Source organism: Nelumbo nucifera, chromosome 7 (assembly GCF_055504915.1).
Source record: "Nelumbo nucifera cultivar China Antique chromosome 7, China Antique-T2T, whole genome shotgun sequence".
NCBI classification, from domain to species: domain Eukaryota; kingdom Viridiplantae; phylum Streptophyta; class Magnoliopsida; order Proteales; family Nelumbonaceae; genus Nelumbo; species Nelumbo nucifera.
Genome location: NC_142655.1, coordinates 37,896,731 through 37,922,722, shown reverse-complemented (window position 1 = coordinate 37,922,722; position 25,992 = coordinate 37,896,731). Strand labels below are relative to the sequence as shown.

The following is a 25,992-nucleotide window of genomic DNA, read 5'->3' as shown; positions in this document are numbered from 1 at the left end:
TAATCCCAGATAGGCCCCATAGATGGGTGATCATATCAGCCCAGCTCGAAATGGGCTTTTGGCCCATTTAAGTGTTCAGTGCTTAACATGTTTCCAATATGCTGCCCAGTTGGGGTTCTTTGTATGGCGTGGGACCCAAGCATTGATCTACACACCAGCCACATGGGTTCGGCCCAGCCTTTATTACAAGGCCCAGCCGAATTCACTAAAAAGCTCAGTAAACCCCTGAGCCCATCACATGGACCCTATGGGCCCAACACTTACATTAAGTGGTCCATGGGCCAAGCCATCTTATAAAAACCCAGGGACTGTGGGCATGTGCAAGATTAGCCCATCAGGTACTATCCTAAATGCTCTTACACTTAACTTCTCAGCTCATAATGATCAAGCACTGCCCGACAAGAGAGGACCTCTCCCTCGGCTGCAAGGAACAGTGCCGCACTCTCTACTCACATGGATCCCGGGAATTAAAACCATTTGCAAACATATATATATATACATTAATTTTGCAAAACAAAATTCCAACGATTGAAATCAACTGCCAGCAATTTGGTTTCCATCAGAGAGAGTGCAGTCCCGATCATTACCTTTGTCTGACAAAGGGGCTGATCCTGTCACTATGATCACCCACTCAGATGAATTCTCAGACTGTCCCAACATACCCAGGTTTTGATCCCCGCTAAGGATCTCACTGATTGGCATATCAAAGACAGCCCGATCCGACACCTAGTGAAGTGTCATAATCGAGTCTAGGGGTCAATTGTAACTTTCCAGTTTTTCCCATCTGTCTCCAAGGTCCAGGGCAACACTGGAAATCTGGTCTGGTTCAAGGATTTGAATAATCCCATACTGCATGTGCCTTGGGTCTTACCCTGGTGGCCGAGACAGGCCATCCTAACACTTGGTGGCACACCAGTATCAGCCTTGGCAGGATAAATCACCCCAGACTTATCCAATGGCTGTGAACATTTAAAACTAACACGAGTCTCTATAAGCGTCCAGTTTTAGTGTCTTACACAGAATTATACCAAACCACATGAATCAAACATGCACTTTATTTATTTACACTAAATGTCAAAAGTACATCAAATCGGATTGAAGCTAAGGGCATACAAAACTGTCTAACACTAGATAATAAAATAGATTTACTTTCTAATCAGTTTTTAATTATATATTTCTTCTATATTATATAAATAATTACTTATCACACTTGATTTTTGTTTTGACATAATTAATATATAATTTTTTATATGTTCTTTTGATTACTTGTACTTTTTTATTTTTTTAAAGATTTATTATTTAACGATCATATCATCGATTAATCTATTTGACCCAAAGTACTAACCCACCACCAAAAAAGAAGACTAATTTGATTTCTAGGTTGAAATTAAATTTTATATTACATATCCATCATTGATAAAATTATTTCTTATGTATAATGCTAATTTTTGTTCAATATAATGAATGCATAATATTAGAGATGTTCAGATATATACCTTAGATTTAATTAGTAGAATTTAATGGTAAGAAAGATATATCTTAAATATAGGATTTAATGAGAGAATATACCTTAAATATGAGATTTAATGAGAAAATAGGAAAATAGTTTTATTTTCAATTGGTTTTAAATTTTACATTCCATTTCCATCATTAATAAAAACATTTATTTTTTTTCATACTTATTATTGTTTAATATGTTGAATATATGATGTTAAAAATGTTTCCAATTTTTTTAATTTCAATACATTTTTACATTTTATCTATTATTGAATTTTATTATTTAATTGTGACAACATGGATTGGCTCATTTGACCCAAAATGGTTTAATTTCTTCACCTAGACTAAAATACAATTTTTCCAAGTAGATTTTAAAAGAATAAGTTTTATGTTATTGAAATTATAAGTTTACTATGTATGAATTTAATTAATAGAAGTTAATGATGAGAAGAAACAAAAATACCTTAAATATATGATTAAATAAAGGTGCATGCAAATTAAGACCTTAGATGTTGGATTTAATAAGAGGGAATTGAATGAATTGAATATCTCAAAAGATTCTAGAAATATTCTTCAGTCTATTCATGCTTTTTAAAGTAGTATAGATTTTCCAAAGCACTTTATGTAAGCCAATAAGGATAAAGATAGACTTAGAGTGTTGGAAGTGGGGAAGGAAATTTTCATTAGAGCGTAAAACATAGTTATGAGTGGAATTCAATCACTTCCTTTAAGTTAGGTGGTCAGGCTACGTGGGAATGGTCTCCTTGAAAGACAAAGGAAGACTGGAGGCAGGGGGTCAATTGGAAAGATAGGGCATGTGGGAGTGACGAGATGACATAGTAGAATGATCAGATAATCCCAATGATTAAATGAATGCCTTCAATATGAGGAGGACCCTCATTTATAAGGAGGGATCCTGAGGTCCCGTTAAGAGAGGGAATAATAGATTCATTGTCAGCCATTAAGGAACACTACAAGGGTTTCACCACACGTTTTATGAGATCTCTTAAGGACTGACTTTCCTTTCGTCTAAGGATGTTAGACAGTTTTGTATGCCCTTAGCTTCAATCAGAATGATGTACTTTATGAGTTTATTGTAAATAAATAAAAGTGCATATTTGATTCATGTTCCCTTGGTATGTTTCTGTGTAATACCCTTAAACTAGACACTTAATGAGACTCGTGTTAGTTTAGAATGTTCACAGTCAGTTGGGTGGTCTGTCTCAGCTGCCAAGGTGAGACCCTAGGCACATACAGTGTAGGATTAATTGAATCTATGAACTAGACCAGATTTTCAGTATTGCCCTGGACCTTGGAGATTGATGGGCAAAACTGGAAAGTTACACCTGATCCCTAGACTTGATTATGATACTGCACTAGGTGTCGGATTGGGCTGTCTTTGATGTACCAATCAGTGAGATCCTTAGCGGGGGTCAAAACCTAGGTATGTTGGGACAGTCTAAGAATTCATCTGAGTGGGTGATCATAGTGATAGGATCAGCCCCTTTGTTGGACAAAGGTAATGATCAGGGATGCACTCTCACTGATGGAAACCAAGACTGCCGGCAGCCGATTTCAATCATTGAGATTTGTTTTGCAAAGTATATTTTATATGAGATATAAAAGTATATATATTATGGTTTCTAAAATGTTTGCAAGAAGGTTTTAATTCCCGGGATCCATATAAGCAGAGAGTGCAACATTGTTCCTTGCAGCCGAGGGAGAGGTCCTCACTTGTCGGGCAATGTATGATCATTATGGGCTGAGAGGTTAAGTGTAAGACCATTGAGGATAATAACTGATGGGCTAATCTTGCATCTGCCCACAGTCCCTGGGTGTTACAAGGTGGCTTGGCCCAGGGACCACTTAGGGTAAGTGTCGGGCTCATAGAGCCCATTTGATGGGTTTCAAGGGGTGCACTGTCCATAATAGTGTATTCGGCTAGGCCTTGTAACAAAGGTTGGGCCGAACCCATGTGGCTAATGTGTAGATCAATGCTTGGGTCCCACGCCATACAAGGAAGCCCAACTGGGTAGCAGTTAGGAAGTTTAAGTGAGCACATAAGCTTAATGGGCCTAAAGCCCATTTCGAACTGGACTTATTTAATAAGTTAAATACGGGCGAATTTTGAGATGGGTCAGCAGATAGGATGGGGTCTTAACCCTATCCACTCAGAGAGTCCAGATCTGAATATGATTCAGATCTAGAAACCTCCCCCTAATGAGATTAGGAGAAGGCTGATCTAATTTGCTGATAAGATAAGGGTTTATCCTTATCGCCTAAAGAGAGGTCTGATCCAAATATGATTTGGATCAGCAGCTCCTAATGGGATTAGGAGCTGATCTTTTAGGTTTACAAAAGAAGGAGGGGGTGGCAGCCTTTAGAAGAATCATATAATCAGATCCTCTTCAGAGCTGAAATTAGAGAAGAAAGATTTATGCAATCCCTGCAAAGATCTTTCTTGCCGCCTCCTTCCTGCAGCCGCCAGACATCCAGTTCGATCTCTAGTTGTGGGAGAAGTCAAGATTCGATCTTGAGATCATTTCTTTGAGAAAGAATTGATAGGAAGTTGTGCTAACGTGCCATCCTGCTGTTTCTTGCGAAGGACAGAATTCTTGGAGAAGAATACTGCTGATTCTGCTCCATCCTACACTACGCCATCTTCAGTGGAAGCAGTCTTTGGATCCTTCCTTGAGCGTGAACACCTTCGTTGGGGGATACTATTTCTCCGTATCAGGTATAATCCTCTCCTACTCCTTTTGGTTCAAATCTGGTTCAGTTTATGGTTCAAGAATGATCCTTCAAAATATGATTTTCTAAATAGGGAATGTGATTCCCAGTTGAAGGAAGAGAAAAATTTTTAAAATTCACCCCTTTATTCCACAAGATTTGGGCGTCCATACGATGGATCTCTCATCCCTTCAGTGGTATCAGAGCCAGGTTCAAATCTTAAACCAATTTGCTTCAAATCTGAACCTGCGCAAATAGGCAGAAGGCGTTCTACCCGATTTGCGCAGATATGGGTTTTGGGAAATTTGTTCCCAAAATTAATGGGCGAATAATCTGAAATTAATTTTATATAAATCCGATTATTGTTTAGAATTGTTCTTTATGATTTTCTTGATTTATGGCCTGTTCGTACAAGAGGAGATCGATATCTTGATTTGCGTAGGGAACCTGCGATTTTGTAGATTATGGATTATTTTGCTACATTTGGTCTGTAAAATAATTTATTTTTATTTTTTTTAGACTGAATGTATAGGTATTCGATCTGATGTAATTATTAATAGAAATTAGGATTTCTATTTACTTTATTTTGGATCGAAGATGGCGGCGCAGAAAAGGAGAACTCGTAGAGGAGGAGTTTTCGCAGATGGGAGAAGCGCTATCTGCGATTTGCAGTTTGTGAAACTGCAACCTTTGATCTAACCTCTGTTTTGCTGGAAGGATTATGCAAACAGCCCTGATAGAATGATTTTTGATTGTTCTTTTATCAAAATTTAATTTCAGATTATTTTCTTGAATTAAAGATTTAATTAAAAATGAAACCCTAGACCCATTCGAACCAAGATTGGTTCAAATTGTTTGGACCGAATCTAGGGTTTAATCAAGGCTGAAAGTCAGCCCTAATTTTCCCACTAATGGGCCTGAGGATTGATGTTTAATTAAATGGTTAATTCGGCCCAACCCGTAAAGGCCCAGTTTTAAATGGTTAAAACTACTAAAAGCCCACTCTACGGATAAAGCTATATGGGCTGAACCCATCAACACTAATTCGACCCATATACCTAGATAATATTAATGGTTAATATTTTGGATTTAAAATGGGCTTCAAATGGGCTTTAATTCCAAGGATCCATGTGAGTGGAGAGTGCAGCACTGTTCCTTGCAGCCGAGGGAGAGGTCCTCTCTTGTCGGGCAGTGCTTGATCATTAAGGGTTGAGAGGTTAACTGTAAGACCATTTAGGATAGTACCTAATGGGCTAATCTTGCACTTGCCCACAGTCCCTGGGTTTTTATAAGATGACTTGGCCCAGGGACCACTTAATGTAAGTGTTGGGCCCATAGGGTCCATGTGATGGGCTCAAGGGTTCACTGAGCTTCTCAGTGAATTCGGCTAGGCCTTGTAATGAAGGCTAGGCCAAACCCATGTAGCTAGTGTGTAGATCAATGCTTGGGTCCCACGCCATACAAAGAAGCCCAATTGGGCAACAGGTTGGAAGCTAGTTAAGCACTGAACACTTAATGGGCCAGAAGCCCATTTCGAACTGGACTGATATGATCACCCATTTATGGGGCGGATCTGAGATTAAAGTTAGCAAAAGGATTGGGCCTTTAACCTTATCCACTCTAGGAGACCAAATTCAAATCAGATTTGAATCTGGTAAACTCCTGATAAGATCAAGAGTAAGCTAACCTGATCTGTAGATAGGATTAAGATCATCCCCTATCCAAATATTGATTTGGATTGGGATAACTCCTCCTTAGGAGGTTTTTTAATCAAGAAGAAAAGAGGAGAAACCCTAAGAGAGAACAAGATCAGAATTCGAACATAGGGTTTGTGTGCAATAAATTATCTTGCGAATTGAGATTGGATCTCATACACACTCCAGAGAGAAGAGAAGCAATTTCAGCCATCTTCGTCTTAGGAGTTCTCCTCTAGCCGCCGCCATTTTTCTAACAACATTCGATCTTTGAAGGAAAGAAATCAAGAAATCAGTTCTTGATATCAGTTTTGCATAAAGAACTGAAAAGATTTGGTGCTCAGCGTTTCCAAAGGATTCTTGCGAAGGATTCAGTGTGTAGGACGCACTCTACTGGTTCCGTTCCACATACAGCTGTGTCATCTTCAGTAGGAGCGGATCTTGGTGTCCTCTTTGGGCGTGAACACCAACTTTGGAAGATACTGCTTCTCTGGATCAGGTATAATTCCTCCCTTGTATTTGGTTTAGATCTGGTTTGATTATGGTTCAAGTAGGATCCTTGAATACTGTATTCTTAAATTAGGGAATACGATTCCCAGTTGGAAGAAGGTAGGAAAATTTTTGAAATTCGCCCACCCATTCCGCAATCTTTATGGCATCCATACGTTGGGTCCTACCATTCTTTCAGTGGTATCAGAGCCATAGGTTCGAATTTTGAACCAAAAAGAAAATTAGATCTGAACCTACGCAGATGGACAGAAGATTTTCTGCCAAGATTTGCGCAGATTATTTTCTTTATTTCAAGAAACTTTTTCTTGTTAAGGGCGATTGATCTGAAATTAATTTTTTTTAAATCCAAAATTTATTTAGAACTGTTCTTTATTTATTTTGATTTAATGGGCTGTTTGAACCTGGAGATCACAGTGCAGATTTGGCGCAGATGATCTACGCAACCCTTTTTTTATTTATTATTCATTCAATTCGGTCTGTAAATAATTTTTTTTTTATTTTCTAGACTGAATGTATAGGATTTGATAAAGAATGTAATTAATTAATAGAAATAGGATTTCTGTTTCTTTTTATTTTCTTGATTGAAGAAGATGGAAGAAGAAGGCGGCGCTGGAGATTTGCAGATGGAGAGATCGCTTTCTGTGATTTGCAATTTGTGAAACTGCAATCCTAGTGATTAACCTCTGTTTCGGACAATTTCAGACAATTTCAGATCTTTCATGAATTAATACTTGAATTGAAAATCAGTTTCGGACAATTTCGGACTAGATTGGACCAAAACTGTTTGGACCGAATCTAGAGTTCAAAGGGGACTGTTTTCAGTCCAGTTTTCTCCCTCATGTAGTTCCAAATCTGATGTTCAATTGCAGGGATTAATTCGGCCCACATGTAAAGCCCAGTTTTAAAAGGTTAAAACTGCAAAATCCCACTCTTGTGAGAAAAGCTGTATGGGCCGAACTGCTAACTGCGATTCAGTCCATATACCTAGTCGACAATAATTGTTAATGTTATGGATTTTAAATGGGCTGTTCAATGAGCTTTACAACAGTTAATTGATTGGATCAATTCTTCCTTTACATGTGATGTTTGGATGTTTGATGTGCTGCGACCATGGGCCATAAGGACTTGCCCCATGATGACTCGTTAGTGGCTCTTGCGCTCACCATGGCTGAATGCACATCATTGCCATGGTGTCCCTTAAGGTCATTGGATGACCCCTCCTTACTTGGTGGGCCCCACAACCCTGTAAAGGGATGCGTGCAGAAACCCTAGCCGATTAAGGCCCACCAGAAATCTGACTTTATGAAAGTCATTGGGAGCCACTCTGGTTTGACCTAAATTTAGAAGTAGGGCGTAATTTTGTTCCCTCCAGCAAATATGAGTGCATGTGATAGGGAGATCCATATGATGGACTCTCTAAAGGCCTTCCGTCATTAGCACAATGATGGGTCCTTCAATAATGAGGAAACACACCATAAAATTGGGCTATTCATTTGTTGTTGGATCTGTCAGAGTGTTTCATAAGATGATAGGGGCGTCATAGACCGATGTGGGAGGGGCTTCCCCAGAAAATGGGAACTCTCTCACGGTACCTTGGCGTAACCTGAATATGATGGGTGAGCACTCACTGGACAGAAAGGTTTACCTAAAAACGGCTCTGAACCATGTCTGACAGAGGCTAAAGGTAAACTCATTTGATGAGTGGATATGATCCGTCACAGAAAGGTGGTGGGGTTATGCAACTGAAACAGTTGGCTTCACGCACCCTATGTGATTTCCTACATTTTCAGAGACATTTTGCCGTCTCCGTCACTGAGAACGGAGGGAGATCTCAGAGATGAACAAATGGGAATGGAACATAGATTAAAAACCATATCTATGTAGGTAACATGAATCAAACTAAGGTTGTGGAAAAATGACTATGTTGTTTTATCAGAAAATGGCAAACGATCAATTCGCAACGCTTCTAGAGGATAACAAGCTTAAGGGCCCAAACTATGTCGACTGGTACAAAAATCTTATGCTGGTCCTAACTTCCGAAAAGTTAGATAAGGTGGTGAAAAGTCTTGCCCCAGAGCGTCCGGGTGATAGGGCTTCTGAGGCCCGTAGGAGGGACTACCAAGATTGGGAGGATAAGAACTCCCTAGCCCGCTGCTTTGTCATTGCCTCACTAGACAACTCAATACAGAGGCAGTTCGATCAGATCAAACTAACCAAGAATATATTGGATAGTTTAAAGACAATGTATGAAGAGCAGAATCGTTCTATTCGACAGAAGGTCCTGAAACTGTTCATGACCGCGCAGATGTCCAAAGGGCAGAAAGTTCATGACCATTGTCTTCGGATGATGGGCTATATTAACGAACTCGAAGAAGTCATCTGTAATGGGATTAGTAGAATCAATAGGAACTGAAACATTAGAGGGATTAAGAGGAATACCCGAATCCATGTTAGCCGAATCTGGAGTCTCCAAGGAATCGATAGGAAGTGATGTGGGTTCTACTATTGTAGAATCAACCTCCCTATGAAGTCGTAGGTGCTATCATGAGTAACATTGAGAAGCAGGATGCAAGGGAGGTGGTAAGATAGGTGACAAAGGAGGATCAAACACAAGAGTGGACATAGGGACTAGAACTAGAAGACGAATAGATTGCTCACTCATTTCCCCAAAACACTCCCCTTGGGAAAAACCCTTCGAGAAAAAGAATGTGGACTCAAAAATGGTGACATCCATAGTAACATATTGGCTCCCAAAGATTGGGTCATAGCTGCAGTATCCTTTCTAATTTTCTGCATACCCAAGAAAAACACACTTCTTTGCCTTTGAATTAAGCTTCGAGCGGTGAGGACCAAGAACATGTGCAAAGCAAACACAACCAAAAACCTTGAGAGGGATGTGGAACATCTCCCCCTCAGGAAAACAGGAGGCTGAACGGGGTGCTGAATCCAACTACATGAGAGGGCACCCTATTAATTAGGAAAATTGCTGTGAGAACTACATTACCCCAAAACCGAACTGGAATAGTGGATGTGATCATCATGCTTCTTGTAATCTCAACAATGTGTCTGTTCTTCCTTTTTGCAACACCATTCTACTATGGACTATAAGAACAACTGCTCTAATGGATAACTCCATACTCTAACGGATACAAAGCAAGGTTCTTCTCAAAATATTCCTTGGCATTGTCTGACCTGAACACCTTCACTCATACCCCAAACTGTGTTAGCACCATCTGATGAAACTGTCAAACCAAGGATGATACCTCACCATGACATCTCATTAAGTAAATCCAAGAATACCGAGAAAATCATCCACAAATAAAAGAAAATATCGGTAGCCACCCATAGAAGGAACATGGTATGGTCTCCACAGATTAGTATGAATAACATCAAAAGAAGATAAAAACCTTTTATTACTAGCTTTAAATGAATGTTTACAATGTTTTCCAAGCTGACATTTTTCACACTCTAAGCTAAACAAATTAATAGACTCAAATAACTTCAGAAATAAGAAACACAAAGAAGAAAAAGACAAATGTCCCAAATGATTATGCCAAAGCATAATCTGACTTACAGACTCTGATTCAAAATCCCTGCTAACATGATGATTTTGATGATGAGGAAGCACATCCAGGAGGTAGATTCCATTCATCTCACAACCATTCCCAATCGTCCTCTTTAAAACCAGATCCTACAAAACACAATAGCTAGGAGAAAAAATCACTAAGCAATTCAAGTTCTTAGTCAAACTACTAACAGATAACAAGTTAGTACTCAATTTGGGAACATGAAGGATAGAGGGTAGGGAAATGGAATCGATAATCTTAACAGGCCCCTTTCTAGCAATGGAAGCTTGAGATCCATTGCCTGTGGAAACTCTGTCTCTGCCATAACTGAGTTGGTAAGAAGAAAAAATAGTGGAACTATGGGTCATGTGTTTTGAGGCTCCAGAATCTATAATCCAATGAGGTCCCTCCTTACCTGTAGTAGAAGCATAGTTTGTAGTGGCATGTGAACTACCTATATGAGTAAAGGAAGTAGAATGTCCACCACCTGTACCTACCTGTCCACTTGTTATCGGATTAGAGCTAGTTGTATCTCACTGATTTAATAACTGCCCATATTTCTCAAGCTCGGCCCTTATTGCAACAACTACAATAGACTCCAAAGTAGCTAAAGTAGGGGGGCTAGGTAAGTCACCAGTGATTGCCATGTTAGCATTTCCCTTCTTGTTTTCGAGTCTATTCAGCACAAGGTGAGGATGAATCTTCCAGCAGGTATCTCTTGTGTGTTTAGGCTTCTTACAGTAGTTACAAATCAGATCCTTCTTATCTTCCTTCCTGGTTTCACTGCCACCCCGGTCTCCAGTATGTTTAGGTTTTACAGTACTGACCATGGCTGACTGTTCAAGACCTGAATTCCTCATCATTACATTCCTCCTACTCTCTTCCCTTGATACAAAGACATATACCTGAGAGAGAGTAACACTATCCATGGAAAGTATATGTTGCCTTGCAATGTCATACTCAAGATTAAGACCAGCAAGAAATTCAAAACCCTATTCTTCTCTAAGAGTTTCTGGTAGGCAGCAACATCTTTACTGGTTTCCTAAACCATTGTCTCCAGATGGTCAATCTCCTGTCATATGGTTTTAAGGGCCGAAAAATAAAAAGCAATAGGTTTATCTCCCTGTTTGGTAGAGATAACTTGGTTTCTCAACTGATATGCCCTAGCAACATTTTCATTCTGTGAGTAGGTTTCTGCAACTCCATCCCAAATTTCCTTAGTTGTATTTGCCCACCAAAAATTTTTACTTATATGGGGCAGCATAGAATTGCACAACCCAGTCATTACCATATAGTTTTCCTATACCCACTAGGAACTGTTAGTCTCGATTTTCACTTCCTCACTAGTGATATACCCCAACTTCCCACGAGCACCAATGGCCATCTTTGCATATTGTGACCATTCTAAAAAATTTGTACCATCCAACTTAACTGAAGTGATGGTTTCAACCCTGAAAAGGTCTCTGACACCTCCTCCCACTAGTCCTATTTCACTCCTTGGTTTGTTCTCAACTCCGTGGCCCTCCATAATCCCCAAAAAAGAGATAAAAGATCACTTTAAGATGAAAGAATATGAAATAAAACCCTTCAACCACCAAAGACACCCTTCTACTACCCTAGATGATCCTCCCACAAAAGATTCCCTTTCTACAGGATGGGAGAAGAGAGAGAAGAAGTGCCCTTTTCCCTCCAGAGGCCTCTAAAACAAATGGGGCTTTAACCGACCCCTTCAGAAAACTCCAAGGAACCTTAAAAAATTAGGGCGCCACTTCCTAGGTCAAAATTGAAGAGTCCTACAAAAGGACTCTCCCCCTTTCTCCAGTTCTTCTTGAATTTGATGGGAAACCCTAAACCAACTACAGGGAAAAATAGATCCACCAAAAAATCCAAAAACTAGGCTTACCTGAGGTCTTCGATCAGCCTCTCATTTCACCATGCAGTCGGCCGATCTAGGGCTGCATGATAAAGCAGCTCAAGAAACCATCGGCCTGCTCTAATACAAAGTAAAAATTGCTGATAATAATTTCAGATGAATGCCTTGTGAAGAAAAGTAGAAGAAGTTGAATGGTTTTAGTAGTAGAGAAGAAGAGAAAAGAAAAGAGAGTGGGATGTTTCCAGATTTTAATGGTTCTGACTACTAGCCCCTCTTGATTTATATACTTAAAATAAAAGAATGAAAGATTACATGAATACCCTTAGTAGGGCAGCTACTCTAAGTAGCTAAACAGTCACAACTTAAAATAACATAAACTAATGGGCCTAAGGCCCAATTACTTCCTAACATAACAACTTAAAAATAAAAATAAAAGGTTGGGCCCAATAACTTAAATTCGGCCCAACTCAACAATTTTTATTTTACAATTTTTGTACTTGCTCGTTCTCATTTGACCACATGATATCCGTGTTAGACAGTTGTATGCCCTTAGCTCCAATCAGAATGATGTACATTATGAATTTATTGTAAATGAATAAAGTACATATTTGATTCATGCTCCTGTGGTGTGTTTCTGTGTAATACCCTTAAACTGGACACTTATGTGACTCGTCTTAGTTTAGAATGTTCACAGCCGTTGGATAAGTCTAGGGAGATTACCCTGCCAATGCTGACACTGGTGTGCTGCCAAATGTTGGGGTGGCCTGTCTCAGCCACCAGGGTGAGACCCAAGGCACATGCAGTGTAGGATTAATTGAATCTTTGAACCGGACTAGATTTCTAGTATTGCCCTGGACCTTGGAGATTGATGGGAAAAACTGGAAAGTTACACCTGACCCCTAGACTCAATTATGATACTGCACTAGGTGTAGGATTGGGCTGTCTTTGATATGCCAATCAATGAGATCCTTAGCGAAGGTCAAAACCTGGGCACGTTGGGACAGTTTGAGAATTCATCTCAGTGGGTGATCATAGTGACAGGATCAGCCCCTTTGTCGGACAAAGGTAATGATTGGGGATGCACTCTCTCTGATGGAAACCAAGACTGCCGCTGGCAGCCGACTTCAATCGTTTAGATTTGTTTTGCAAAATCTATTTTATATGAGATATAGAAGTATATATATTACGGTTACTAAACGTTTGAAAATGGTTTTAATTCCTGGGATCAGGGAGAGGTCCTCTCTTGTCGGGCAGTGTTTGATCATTATGGGCTGAAAGGTTAAGTGTAAGACCATTGAGGGTAATACCTGATGGGCTAATCTAGCATCTGTCCACAGTCCCTGGGTGTTACAAGGTGGCTTGGCCTAGGGACCACTTAGGATAAGTGTTGGGCCCATAGAGCCCATGTGATGGGCTGAACCCATGTGGCTGATGTGTAGATCAATGTTTGGGTCCCACACCATACAAGGAAGCCCAACTGGGCAGCAGTTTGGAAGGCTAAGTGAGCACATAACCTTATTGGGCCTAAAGCCCAGTTCAAACTAGGCTAATTTGATCAGTTAAATAAGGGGCGAATTCTGGGATTGGATTAGCAGATAGGATTGGGTCTTAACCCTATCCACTCAGGGAGTCCAGATCTAAATGTGATTCAGATCTGGAAACCTCCTAAAGAGATTAGGAGAAAAGCTAATCTAATCTATAGATAAGATAAGGGTTTACCCTTATCACTTAAAGGGAATTCTGATCCAGATATGATTTGGATCTGCAACTCCTAATGGGATTAGGAGCTGATCCCTTTAAGGTTATAAAAGGAGGAGTGGGGCGACAGCCTTTAGACACACAAGTTCACCACCTATCTTCAGAGTTGAAATCACAGAAGTGAAAATTCAGCACATCTGCGAAAATTCTCTCTTGCTGCCTCCTACCTGCTATCGCCTCACTTGCCAGTTTGATCTCCAGTTCAGTAGGAGAAATCAAGATTGGATCTTGATATCAGTTCCTTGTGAAGGGACTGATAGCAAGCTATGCTCACCTGTTGTCCTGGTAATTCTTATGAAGGATTAGGTTCTTGGGAAGAACACTGTTGATTTTGCTCCATCCTGCATTGTTCTTCTTCAGAGGGAGCAGTCTTTGTATCCTTTTTTGGGCGTGAACACCTTCGTTGGGAGATATTGTTTCTTCGTATCAAGTATAAACCTCTCCTACTACTTTTGTTCAGATCTGTTTCGGTTTATGGTTCAAGATTGATCCTTGAAAAATATGATTTTTCTAAAATAGGGAATATGATTCCCAATAAGATGAAGATAAATTTTTGAAATTCGCCCAGTCTATTTCGCATGATTTGGGCATCCATACGATGGATATCTCATCCCCTTCATTGATCTACACATCAGCCACATGGGTTCAGCCTAGCCTTTGTTACAAGGCCTGGCCGAATACACTGTTATGGACAGTGCACCCCTTGAAACCCATCACATGGGCTCTATGGGCCCAACACTTACCCTTATCACTTAAGGGGAATTCTGATCCAAATATGATTTGGATCAGCAACTCCTAATGGGATTAGGAGCTGATCCCTTTAAGCTTATAAAAGGAGGAAGGGGTGGCAGCCTTTAGAAAATAATTCATATTCACATCCTCTTCAGAGCTGATATCACAGAAGAGAGAATTCAGCATCATTACGCTAAATCTCTCTTGCCGCCTCATTCCTGCCGCCGCCATATCTACTAGTTCGATCTCCTGTTGCCAGTAGGAGTGATCAAGATTGGATCTTGATATCAGTCCTTTGTGAAAGGGCTGATTGGAAGTAGTGCTCACATGCCGTCCAGCTGATTCTTGCGAAGGATCTGGTTCTTGTGAAGAACGCTGTTGATTCTGCTCCATCCTGCACTGTGCCATCTTTAGTGGGAGTAGTTTTTGGTTCCTTCCTTAGGCGTGAAAACCTCCATTGGGAGATACTATTTCTCTGTATCAGGTATATCCCTCTCCTACTGCTTTTGTCCAGATCTGGTTCGGTTCTTGGTTCAAGATTGATCCTTGAAAAATATGATTTTTCTAAAATAGGAAATACGATTCCCAGAAGGATGGAGAGAAATTTTTGAAATTAGCCCATTCTATTCTACAAGGTTCGGGCATCCATACGATGGATATCTCATCCCTTCAGTGGTATCAGAGCCAGGTTGAAGTCTTGAACCGAATTGGATCAAATCTGAACCTACGCTAATGGGCAGAAGGCATTCTACCCGATTTGTGCAGATATAAGGTTTTTCTGGAAAATTTGTTTCCAGTTGATGAGCGATTAATCTAAAGTTAAATTTTATAAATCTGATTATTATTTAGAACTGTTCTTTATACTTTTTTTGATTTATGTGTTGTTCGTACACATGGAGATCAAAATCTTGATTGGTGCAGGGAACCTACGATTTGCAGTTTCTTGATTATTTTATTACATTTGGTCTGTAAAATAATTTTTTTTTATTTTTTAGACTGAATGTATAGGCATTCGATCTGATGTAATTATAATAGAAATTAGGTTTTCTATTTATTTTTATTTTGGATCGAAGATGGCGGCGCAAGGAAGGAGATTTCGCAGATGGGAAAATCGCTATCTACGATTTGCAGTTTGTGAAACTGCAAACTATGATCTAACCTCTGTTTTGTAGGATGGATTGTGCGAACAGCCTTATCTGACTGATTCTTGTTTTTCTTTTATCAGTATTTAATTTCAGATTAATTTCTTGAATTAAATCATTAATTAAAGATCAAACCCTAGACCCATTCAAACCAGATTGGTCCAAATTGGTTGCATCGAATCTAGGGCTCGATCAAGGCTGAATGTCAACCCTAATTCTCCCACTAATGGGCCTAATGATTGATAATTAATTGAATGTTTAATTCGGCCCAACCTATAAAGGCCCAATTTTGAATTGTTAAAACCGCTAAAAGCCCACTACATAGATAAAGTTGTATGGGCCGAACTGTTCAACCCTAATTCGGCCCATATACCTAGATAATATTAATGGTTAATATTATGGATTAAAAAATGGGCTTTAAAATGGGCTTTACAGATATTAATTGATTGGATCAATTCTTCCTTGCATGTGATGTATGGATGTGTTATGTGCTACGTTCATGGGTCATACGTGCTTGGCCCATGCTGATTCGATAGTGGCTCTTGCGCACACCATCTGAATGCACATCATTGCCATGGTGTCCCTGCTGGTCATTGGATAACCTCCATCAGTGGTGGGCCCCACACTTCCTGAAGAGGAAACGTGCAAAACCCTAGCCGATTTGGGCCCACCGAAATCTGGCTTTATGAAATTCAGTGGGAGCCACTTTAGTTTGACCTAAATTATACTAGGGCGTAATTTTTCTTCGTTCCCTCCAACAAATATGAGTGCATGTGATAGGGAGATTCATACGATGAACTCTCTAAAGGCCTTCTATCATTAGCATGAAGATGGATCCTTCAGTAATGAGGAAACGCACCAGAAAATGGGCTATCCATTTGCTGTTGGGCTTGTCTAAGTGTTTCATAAGATGATAGGGGCGTCATAGACCGATGTGGGAGGGGCTTCACCAGAAAATGGGAACTCTCTCACAGTACCATGGCGTTCACGAATATGATGGGTGAGCACTCACTGGATAGAAAGGTTTACTTGAAAATGGCTCTAAACCTTGTCTGACAGAGGCCAAAGGGAAAACTCATATGATGAGTGGATATGATCCTTCATAGAAAGGTGGTGGGGTTTTGCAGCTGAAATAGTTGGCTCCATGCACCCTATGTGGTTTCCCACATTTCCAGAGACAAGTCGTTGTCTCCGTCACTGAGAAGGGAGGGAAATCTTAGAGATGAACAAATGGAAATGGAACATAGATTAAATGCCATATCTATGTAATGAACATGAATCAAATTAGGTTGTGGACTAATGTTTGTTGTTTTATCAGAAAATGGCAAATGGACAATTTGCGAAGCTTCTTGACGACAACAAGCTTAAGGGCCCGAACTATGCCGATGGGTACCGTAACCTCATGCTGGTCTTAACATCTGAAAAATTGGATAAGGTAGTCAAAAATCCTGCCCCGGAGCGTCCGAGCGACAGGGCTTCTGAGGCTAGAAGGAGGGAATTCCATGATTGGGAGGATAAGAACTCCCTAGCCCACTGCTATGTCATTGCCTCCCTAGATAATCCGATAGAGAGGAAGTTCGATCGGATCGAACTAGCCAAGGACATATTGGATAGTCTAAAAATAATGTACGAAGTGCAAAATCGTTCTACTCGGCAGAAGGTCTTGAAACAGTTCATGACCACTCAAATGTCCAAGGGGCAACGCAAGTGGATGCCATCCTTAACTCTTTGCCTCCTTCCTTCAACCCATTCATAATGAATTATAATATGAACAAGCTGAACGTCAGCGTCTAGAAACTCAGCAACATGTTGCAGAGGGCCAAGGATTTGATTAAGAAGGATGAGCCTGTGGTTATGCTTGCTGAAGCTAGCAAATCGGGCAAGAAAAAGAGGATGGAAAAGAAGCCTCAGAAGAGAGATGCTAAACCCAAGAAGCAAAAGAAAGACAGGGCATCGGATGCGTGTCACTTCTGCAAGTAGACTAGCCACTGGAAGAGGAATTGTTCTCAATACTTGGAATCCATGAAAAGTAATTTCGAATCTTGGGTCATAGAAACCAATTTATTGGTGGCTTCTGCATACTGGTGTATTGACTCCGGGGCTTCAACTCATGCGTGTAACTCACTACAGGGGTTCAAGGTAAGCAGAAGGCTGAATGAAGGCGAAGTGACGCTCTACTTGGGGACTTCTGCAAGTGTTGCAGCTACAACGATAGGAACCGTAGAGTTATTTTTTAGAGAAGGATCCATTGTACTTAAAGATTGTCTTTTTGTGCAAAATTTAAGAAGAAATTTGATTTCTGTTTCAAAACTGTGTGCGGATGGATATTCTATCTTTTTCAGTAATACGATTACTATTAAAAGAAACAATAGATTCATCGCATATGGGGAACTGGAGAATAGTCTCTATGTTCTACATCATTCTCTAGAAACTAACATAACCGAAACTACATCGGCTGATATCCCCAAGAAAAGAGTGCGTGATACAGTTAGTCCCACGTGCCTGTGGCCTTACTGACTTGGCCATATCGGTATTGACCGAATCACAAGACTGGTAAAGGAAGGTCCTTTGGATTTTCTAACTGTAGAAGATCTTCCCACTTGTGAGCCTTGCCTTCAGGGTAAGATGACATAGAGGCCATTTAACGGTAAGCCTGAAAGATGTATAGGCACGCTTGACCTTATACATATTGATGTATGTGGTCCCCTGAATGTTAGGACCCATAACCAGCACATGTACTTTATTATATTTACCGATGATTATTCTCAGTATGGTTACGACATAAGTCTGAATCCTTTGAAAAGTTCAAAGAATTCAGGCAAGAGGTCAAGAAACAGTTAGGGAGAGAAATTAAGGCCCTTCAATCGGATCGAGGTGGCGAGTATCTCTCTGACGAATTTAGGGGCTACTTGAGAGCTGAGAGCTGAGATGGACTCAATGGAGACCAATGGAGTCTTGACTCTAGTAAATCCACCCCCCAGGGTAAAAGCAATTGGTTGCAAATGTATCTATAAGAGGAAGAAGGGCCCCGAAGGCAGGGTTGAGACCTACAAAGCTCCTGGTGGCAAAAGGATACACTCAGAAAGAGGGCATCGATTATGAGGAAACCTTTTCACCTGTGGCCATGCATAAATCCATTAGGATCTTGCTACCTGCAGTAGCATACCATGACTACGAGATTTGGCAAATGGATGTCAAAACTGCGTTCCTGAATGGAGATCTTATTGAAGATATCTATATGCAGCAGCCGCAAGGCTTCATAGCTGCGGGTCAGGAACACATGGTATGTAAACTAAATAGATCCATATATGGACTTAAGCAAGCTTCTAGTAGTTGGAACATCCAATTTGACTCTACTGTCAAAATGTTTGACTTTGAGCAGAATCCGGATGAGCCCTGTGTTTATAGGAAGACCAATGGGGACAAGGTTACGTTCTTGGTTCTGTATGTAGACAACATTCTACTCATTGGGAATGATGTAGGAATGTTGACTACGGTGAAATTATGGCTTTCACAGCAATTCTCCATGAAAGATCTTGGAGAATCCTCTTATATACTAGGTCTTTGGCTCTATAGAGATAGATCAAAGCAGATAATAGGATTATCCCAATCTGCTTACATTGACAAAATTGTCAAGAGATACAGCATGGAGAACTCCAAGAAGGGAAATGTTCCTTTTAGGTACGGAGTCACTCTCTCCAAGAAGATGTCTCCCAAGACCTCTAAGGAGATTGAGGGCATGAAGGACGTTCCCTATGCCTCAGCCATAGGGAGCATCATGTATGCCATGCTATGCACTCGTCCTGACATTGCTCAGGTAGTGAGTGTGGTAAGCAGATTTCAGGCCAACCCAGGGTAGGATCACTGGACTGCTGTGAAAAACATACTTAAGTACCTTCGAAGGACAAAAGAGTTTTGTCTGGTATTCGATGGTAGCTCACTACAGATCTAGGGGTATATTGATGCCAATTTCTAGTTGGATCCAGATGATAGAAAGTCTACATCTGAGTTTGTTTTCATGATAGGATCGTGTGTTGTTTCCTGAATGTCAGCAAACAAGGGTCCTAAGTAGCGAAATTAATAGTCCACAACCCAAGCCGAAGACATTGCCGTAAGTGAGGCTGCCTAATGAATGAAGGTGTTCATTCCAGAATTTGGAATTCAGCACATCACCCATTCCACTGTTGTGAGACAACACTGGACCTACGGGAGGTTGATGTTAAAAGATAGCGCCAGCGAAGATTGTAGCAGACCCATTTACTAAGCCACTGACACAGAAAGTGTTTAAGAAACACGTGGAAAGTATGAGACTCTGGCTTGTACCAGATTGGACCTAAGTGCAAGTGGGAGCTATTAGAGAGTTGTATGCCCTTAGCTTCAATCAGAATGATATACATTATGAATTTATTGTAAATGAATAAAGTACATATTTGATTCATGTTCCTGTGGTGTGTTTCTGTGAAATACCCTTAAACTGGACACTTATGAGACTTGTGTTAGTTTAGAATGTTCACAGCCATTGGATAAGTCTTGGGAGATTTATCTTGCCAAGGCTGACACTGGTGTGCTACCAAATGTTGGGGTGGCCTGTCTCAGCCACCATGGTGAGACCCATGGCACATGCAGTGTAGGATTAATTGATCTTTGAACCGGACCAGATTTCCAGTATTGCTCTGGACCTTGGAGATTGATGGGCTAAATTGGAAAGTTACACCTGACCCCTAGACTCGATTATGATATAGCACTAGGTGTCAGATTGGGCTGTCTTCGATATGCCAATCAATGAGATCCTTAGCGGGGGTCAAAACCTGGGTATGTTGGGACAGTCTGAGAATTCATCTCAATGGGTGATCATAGTGATAGGATCAGCCCCTTTGCCAGACAAAGGTAATGATCGGGGATGCACTCTCTCTGATGGAAACCAAGACTACCGGCAGCCAATTTCAATCGTTGAGATTTGTTTTGCAAAATATATTTTATATGAGATATAAAAGTATATATATTACGGTTTCTAAATGTTTGCAAATGGTTTTAAATCCTGGGATCCATGTGAGTAGAGAGTGCAGCACTGTTCCTTGCAGTCGAGGGAGAGGTCCTCTCTTGTCGGGCAGTGTTTGATCATTATGGGTTGAGAGGTTAAGTGTAAGACCATTGAGGGTAATACCTGATGGGCTAATCTTGCATCTGCCCACAATCTCTAGGTGTTACAAGGTGGCTTGGCCCAAGGAACACTTAAGGTAAGTGTTGGGCCCATAGAGCCCATGTGATTTCAGGGGGTGCACTATCCATAATAGTGTATTCAGCCAGGCCTTGTAACAAAGGCTAGGTTGAACCCATGTGGCTGATGTGTAGATCAATGTTTGAGAGTAATACTTGATGGGCTAATCTTGCATTTACCCACAGTCCTTGGGTGTTACAAGGTGTTTTGGCCCAGGGACCACTTACGGTAAGTGTTGGGCCCATAGAGCCCATGTGATGGGTTTCAGGGGGTGTACTATCCATAACAATGTATTCGGCCAGGCCTTGTAACAAAGGCGAGGCTGAACCCATGTGGCTGATGTGTAGATGATGAGAATAAAATTTGTCATATCTTTATCCCTCAATATTCAGTATTTTACACTTAATTGGTACCTAATTGGACTCATTACTCTTGTATTTCAATTCAGGGCAAGCAAGAAGGCGATTGGAAGAAAACAAGGCTAATCGGATGATTTTGCACAATTTCGGCACCGATCAGTGATCTGGGCATAACTCTCAATTCCAAAATCCGATTTGGACAATTCAAAAAGCACTGGAAAGATAAGAAAATGTCCCACAACTTTTATGTTTTGGGTTTTGGCACAATCGGTCCACATCGAAGAATAATTCGGGCCCAATGTCGAAGCAATTTCGTAGCAAGGCCCATTTCACAAGCTAAAGCCCATTTCGCAGAAGAGTCTTGAAGCAAGCCGAAGTTGAATGTAATCTCAATAAAAGAATTTTATCAGATTTAAATTCTCAAATTATAATCCTAAAAAGATAAGAGATAAGAGTTAGGTAGGATAAGTTCAAATTAGACTAGGACTTTTCAGTTTGAGGATAATCTCCTTAAGGGAGTTGGAGAACAGCCCTCTCCCCAAATCTATATTAAGGGGGGCGGACCAGCACCCAAGGCATCAATTTTCTCCAAGAGAGCTTCAGTCTTCAGAGAGAGAAATCAGCAATCAAGGAGGAAGAAGCAAGAGTTCACCCCTTTCTCATCTGGAAGCTACGATTTCATCATGAGGTGTCTGTAAGTTTTTATTTCTGGTTAAAGGGTTAGTGAAGCTTTGATTCTGTAACATTGTGAGATCTAATTGATTTTTATTTCAATTCATTGTTTATGGGTATTCATATGTTTTCTGCAAATTAACTGTGAGGATTATTTTCTTTGATAAAGCAAGAAGGGCCCCTTGCTCATTCAATGAAAATAATCTATGGTCGATTGAACCTCCAGTTTCGTATATGATTGTAGGTTCGATGGTGGCAACTAACATAAATTGATTGCAAAAAAGTTTTCGATCTATGCTAGGAAAATATATGATCTAGTTTAAATGATCCGAGCTTGTGAGATCGCTGAACAGAATTGGGTCTCTCCCCTCTTAATGCTATTAATAGGTTAAATCCTAAGAGCTTGTTTAGGACTGCCTATTAATAAGGGAAGCAATCAAAGAGCTTGTTTTGGTTGTCGAATAGTAAGAGTAGAGGCTGGCTATTAGAGATTGTTAATAGCTATAACCAATTTATTCATAAACATATGAATCTATCTTTGCATCAATGATCAATGCCACGTATCAAAGCTGAACTTGTCCCTTCAACCGGAAGTTTTCTCCCATCGATTTAATCTTTTGTTTTCAGTTATTTTCTTCTATTTACTGGTTTTCCTTAGCTTTACAAATCCCCCTTAATCCATCCACTTGGAAATAAGTCCACCCAATCCCTGTGGAGGATGACCTTGCTCATCACTATCTGCAAATTATTAACCCAGAGCAATGCTATTTATCTTTGGTTGGGTTCGGCACCCACAAAATTTTGGCGTCGTTGTTGGGGATTGGCGTCCTAAGTAGGTTTATTTCCTTTTGTTTGGTTTATGCCTCGCTTTTCCCATGTAGGTGAACTCCACTACGACCCTGAGATCGAGAACACAGTTCGCCGCTTGAGGAAAGAAGCCAGGAAACGCCGCAACCAAGCAGCTTCATGATAGCTATAAATATATAACCCTAGCAAGTGCACTAGTTATCAAGTAGTATAATACTATCGTTACCACGGGGATTTAAGAAAATAAGTATTAGAATCACAGTTTTCCCTAATTATTTGGACAATCGAAATTTAGGATTGAGCAAGAACTACTGAAAATAAAACTGGAACAAAGAAAATAAAAACAAGGGTGATCACTAATCGAATATGCAATTGATGAAATCGCTAGGATTTTTGGTCCACCTAACCAATGTAATGAATATTGATGGGTCCGATTATCCAAGATTAATTGTCATTCCCATAAGCTGAGATTTTCCCAAATTTATTTAATATTCTCTCTCGAGATATACTAAACCTACGCCCATCAGGTAACCCTTCGATCTCTCGAGTAGAGCTCTCAAGATGGAAGTGCATTAAGTCCAAGAAAATCATTAAATTCAGATGAATCATGTATATATATCTCTATATACCATTCAGTTCACACTATGAATTATTCTGTCAATTATGTGAATTCCTCTCTCAATTCATTCACATAACCCAAATCAATTAAGAGGTGGCCAAGCTCTTAATTGCATTAAGCACAATAATTCATAAACTATATGGGAATCACAATCTTGGATAAATCAAGAAGATAAAAATATATTCATCAACATGGTTAGGCTTTCCATAGCCCTAGCAAGAAACAAATCAGTTCATGATGGAAGAATTAAAGCAAACAAAGGGGAAGAAAGAAAGCAAACAAAGGGGAAGAAAGAACTCTTGAATTCGCCCATGGTGTTGAGATCTCCTCTTCTTGTCGCCACCTTTTTCTTGAAGTTTCTTGAATTCTTGAACCCTTCTTGACTGATTGCTCCTTGCTTCTTGATTCAAATCAGGAAGTGAGTGATTGAGTGATGCCCTTAGATGGTCCGCCCCCTCCTTTATATAGATTGAAGGGGAGGGGGCTGGTCTCCTACTTCCTCTTGAAGTTAATCTTACAAGAATAGAAAGTCCTATCCTAATTCTAATCTTATCTCTTTATCTAATGAACTCAATCCCTTTATCACTCTAAGATTACATCAAGAATTTAGATCTAGAAGGATTCTTCTTAGTTTCTTGTTCTTGGATTTGTAATAGACCTCCTCTGCGAATTGGGCTTCAGCCAGGCTTTTCTGCGAGTTGGGCTTCAGCTGCGGATTGGGCCTTCCTACGAAATTTCCCCGACTTCGGGCCTGGATTTTACTTCGATTCAGGCCAAATCAGCGAAAGCTCAAAATATGAAAGTTGTGTATTTTTCTCTTATCTTTCCAGTGGATCTTGAATCAGCCCATTCAGAGTTCGGGTACACGAGTTAGGCCTAGATTACTGAATGATGTCGAAACTGTGAAAAATCATCCGATTTGTCTTTCTTTTTTCCTGATGCCTTCTTTCATGCCCTGAACTGAAATATGAGTCCAATTAGGTGCTAATTCAGTATAAAAGACAGAATAATTGGTGATAAAAATATGATCAATTATACTCTCTTCACATCACTCCCAACTTCCGGGGTGAAGTCGGCTGCAGAAATCATTGAGCCATCCAACCATCCTGAAGAAGAAGTCATGGCCAATAATGAAGAAAGAACCCTTAGAGAGCTAGCCGCACCGGATTTGCACCAACAACCTCTCTGCATTGAATATGCAGATCTAGCAGTACCCTTCAAACTCAAATCTGGTCTTATACACTTACTTCCTACTTTTCATGGACTTACAGATGAAGACCCTCACAAACACCTAAAAGAATTCCATGTAGTATGCTCAAGCATGAAGCCTCAAGGTGTCACCGAGGAACAGATCAAACTGCGCACCTTTCCTTTCTCATTAGCTGATAAAGCTAAGGACTGGCTTTACTACCTACCCTCCAGTTCCATCACCACATGGAATGATATGAAAAGGCAATTCCTTGAGAAGTTCTTCCCTGCTTCCCGAGCGGCTAACATCAGAAAGGAGATCTGTGGCATAAGACAATTAAGTGGGGAAACTTTCTACGAATACTGGGAGAGATTCAAGCAACTATGTGCCAGCTGTCCGCAACATCAAATTCCATACCAGCTCCTTATCCAATATTTTTACGAAGGGTTACTACCAATGGATAGGAGTATGATCAATGCAGCAAGCGGAGGAGTGTTGGTGAACAAAACTCCTACACAAGCAAGAGAATTGATCTCAAACATGGCAGCCAACTCTCAACAGTTTGGCTATAGGCTCAACCCTCCAACAACCCATGCTAACGAGGTAAACATCTCCTCCCTAGAACAAAAAATTGCAAGCCTGACCTCTCTTATCTGTCAATTGGCCACAGGTAATACACAAATAGTGAAGGCTTGTAAGATTTGTTCAACTCTGGGACATCCAACTGACATGTGCCCTACGCTTCAAAATGAACCTTATGAACAAGCTAATGCTGTTGGAGGATTTCTGCAAAAGAGATATGATCCCTACTCGAATACCTACAATGCAAGATGGAGGGATCATCCCAACCTTAACTATGGAACCAAGCCCTTTGGCTTCCAACATCAGCATCAAGCTAGGCCGCCGGTTCCACCATATTCATCATCTTCCAATCGAGGTATGTCTCTCGATGAAATTGTGAAAGCCCTTGCAACTAATACTCAACAATTTCAACAGGAGACGAGGACAAGCATCCGAAACCTAGAGAATCAGGTCAGCTAGTTAGCAATGGCTATGAGTCGAATGGAATCCCAATCATCAGGGAGGCTACCTTCCCAGACCACGACCAACTCGAAACAGAATGCTAGTGCTATCACATTGAGAAGCGGGAAGGAGCTAAATGAACCCAATCAAGAAGCATCTAAGGATACAACCGAAAAGGAGACACCATTTCCCCAAACGGATTCAAGCGGAAAGCCACCCGAAGCCATAGTCATCACTCCACCTTTTCCTAGCCGATTCACAAGATCCAAGGAGGAGCAAGACAAGGACATTTTCGAGACATTCTGCAAAGTTAAGGTAAACATCCCCCTCCTTGATGCAATTAAGCAAGTACCCTGCTATGCCAAATTCCTCAAGGAGTTGTGCACTACTAAGAGAAGGCTGAAAAGCGATGAGAAAGTCAATATAGGAGAAAATGTTTCAGCCATTCTCTAGAAAAGATTACCCCCTAAATGCAAGGATCCAGGTATGTTCACCATTCCCTATAAAATAGGAAATGTCCAAATCGAAAAAGCTATGCTAGACCTAGGAGCTTCGATAAATGTCATGCCCCATTCTATTTACACAACCATGAATCTCGGACCA

General features: G+C 40.4%; 1 protein-coding gene across 1 annotated transcript; it reads left to right on the top strand.

Moving 5' to 3' along the window:
- Window positions 1-24,201: 24,201 nt before the first annotated feature.
- Window positions 24,202-25,407, top strand: LOC148790377 (uncharacterized). Its single transcript, XM_088892277.1, has one exon. It carries the CDS (start codon window positions 24,202-24,204, stop codon window positions 25,405-25,407), a length of 1,206 nt encoding a protein of 401 aa, XP_088748403.1.
- The last annotated feature ends 585 nt before the right edge of the window (window positions 25,408-25,992 follow it).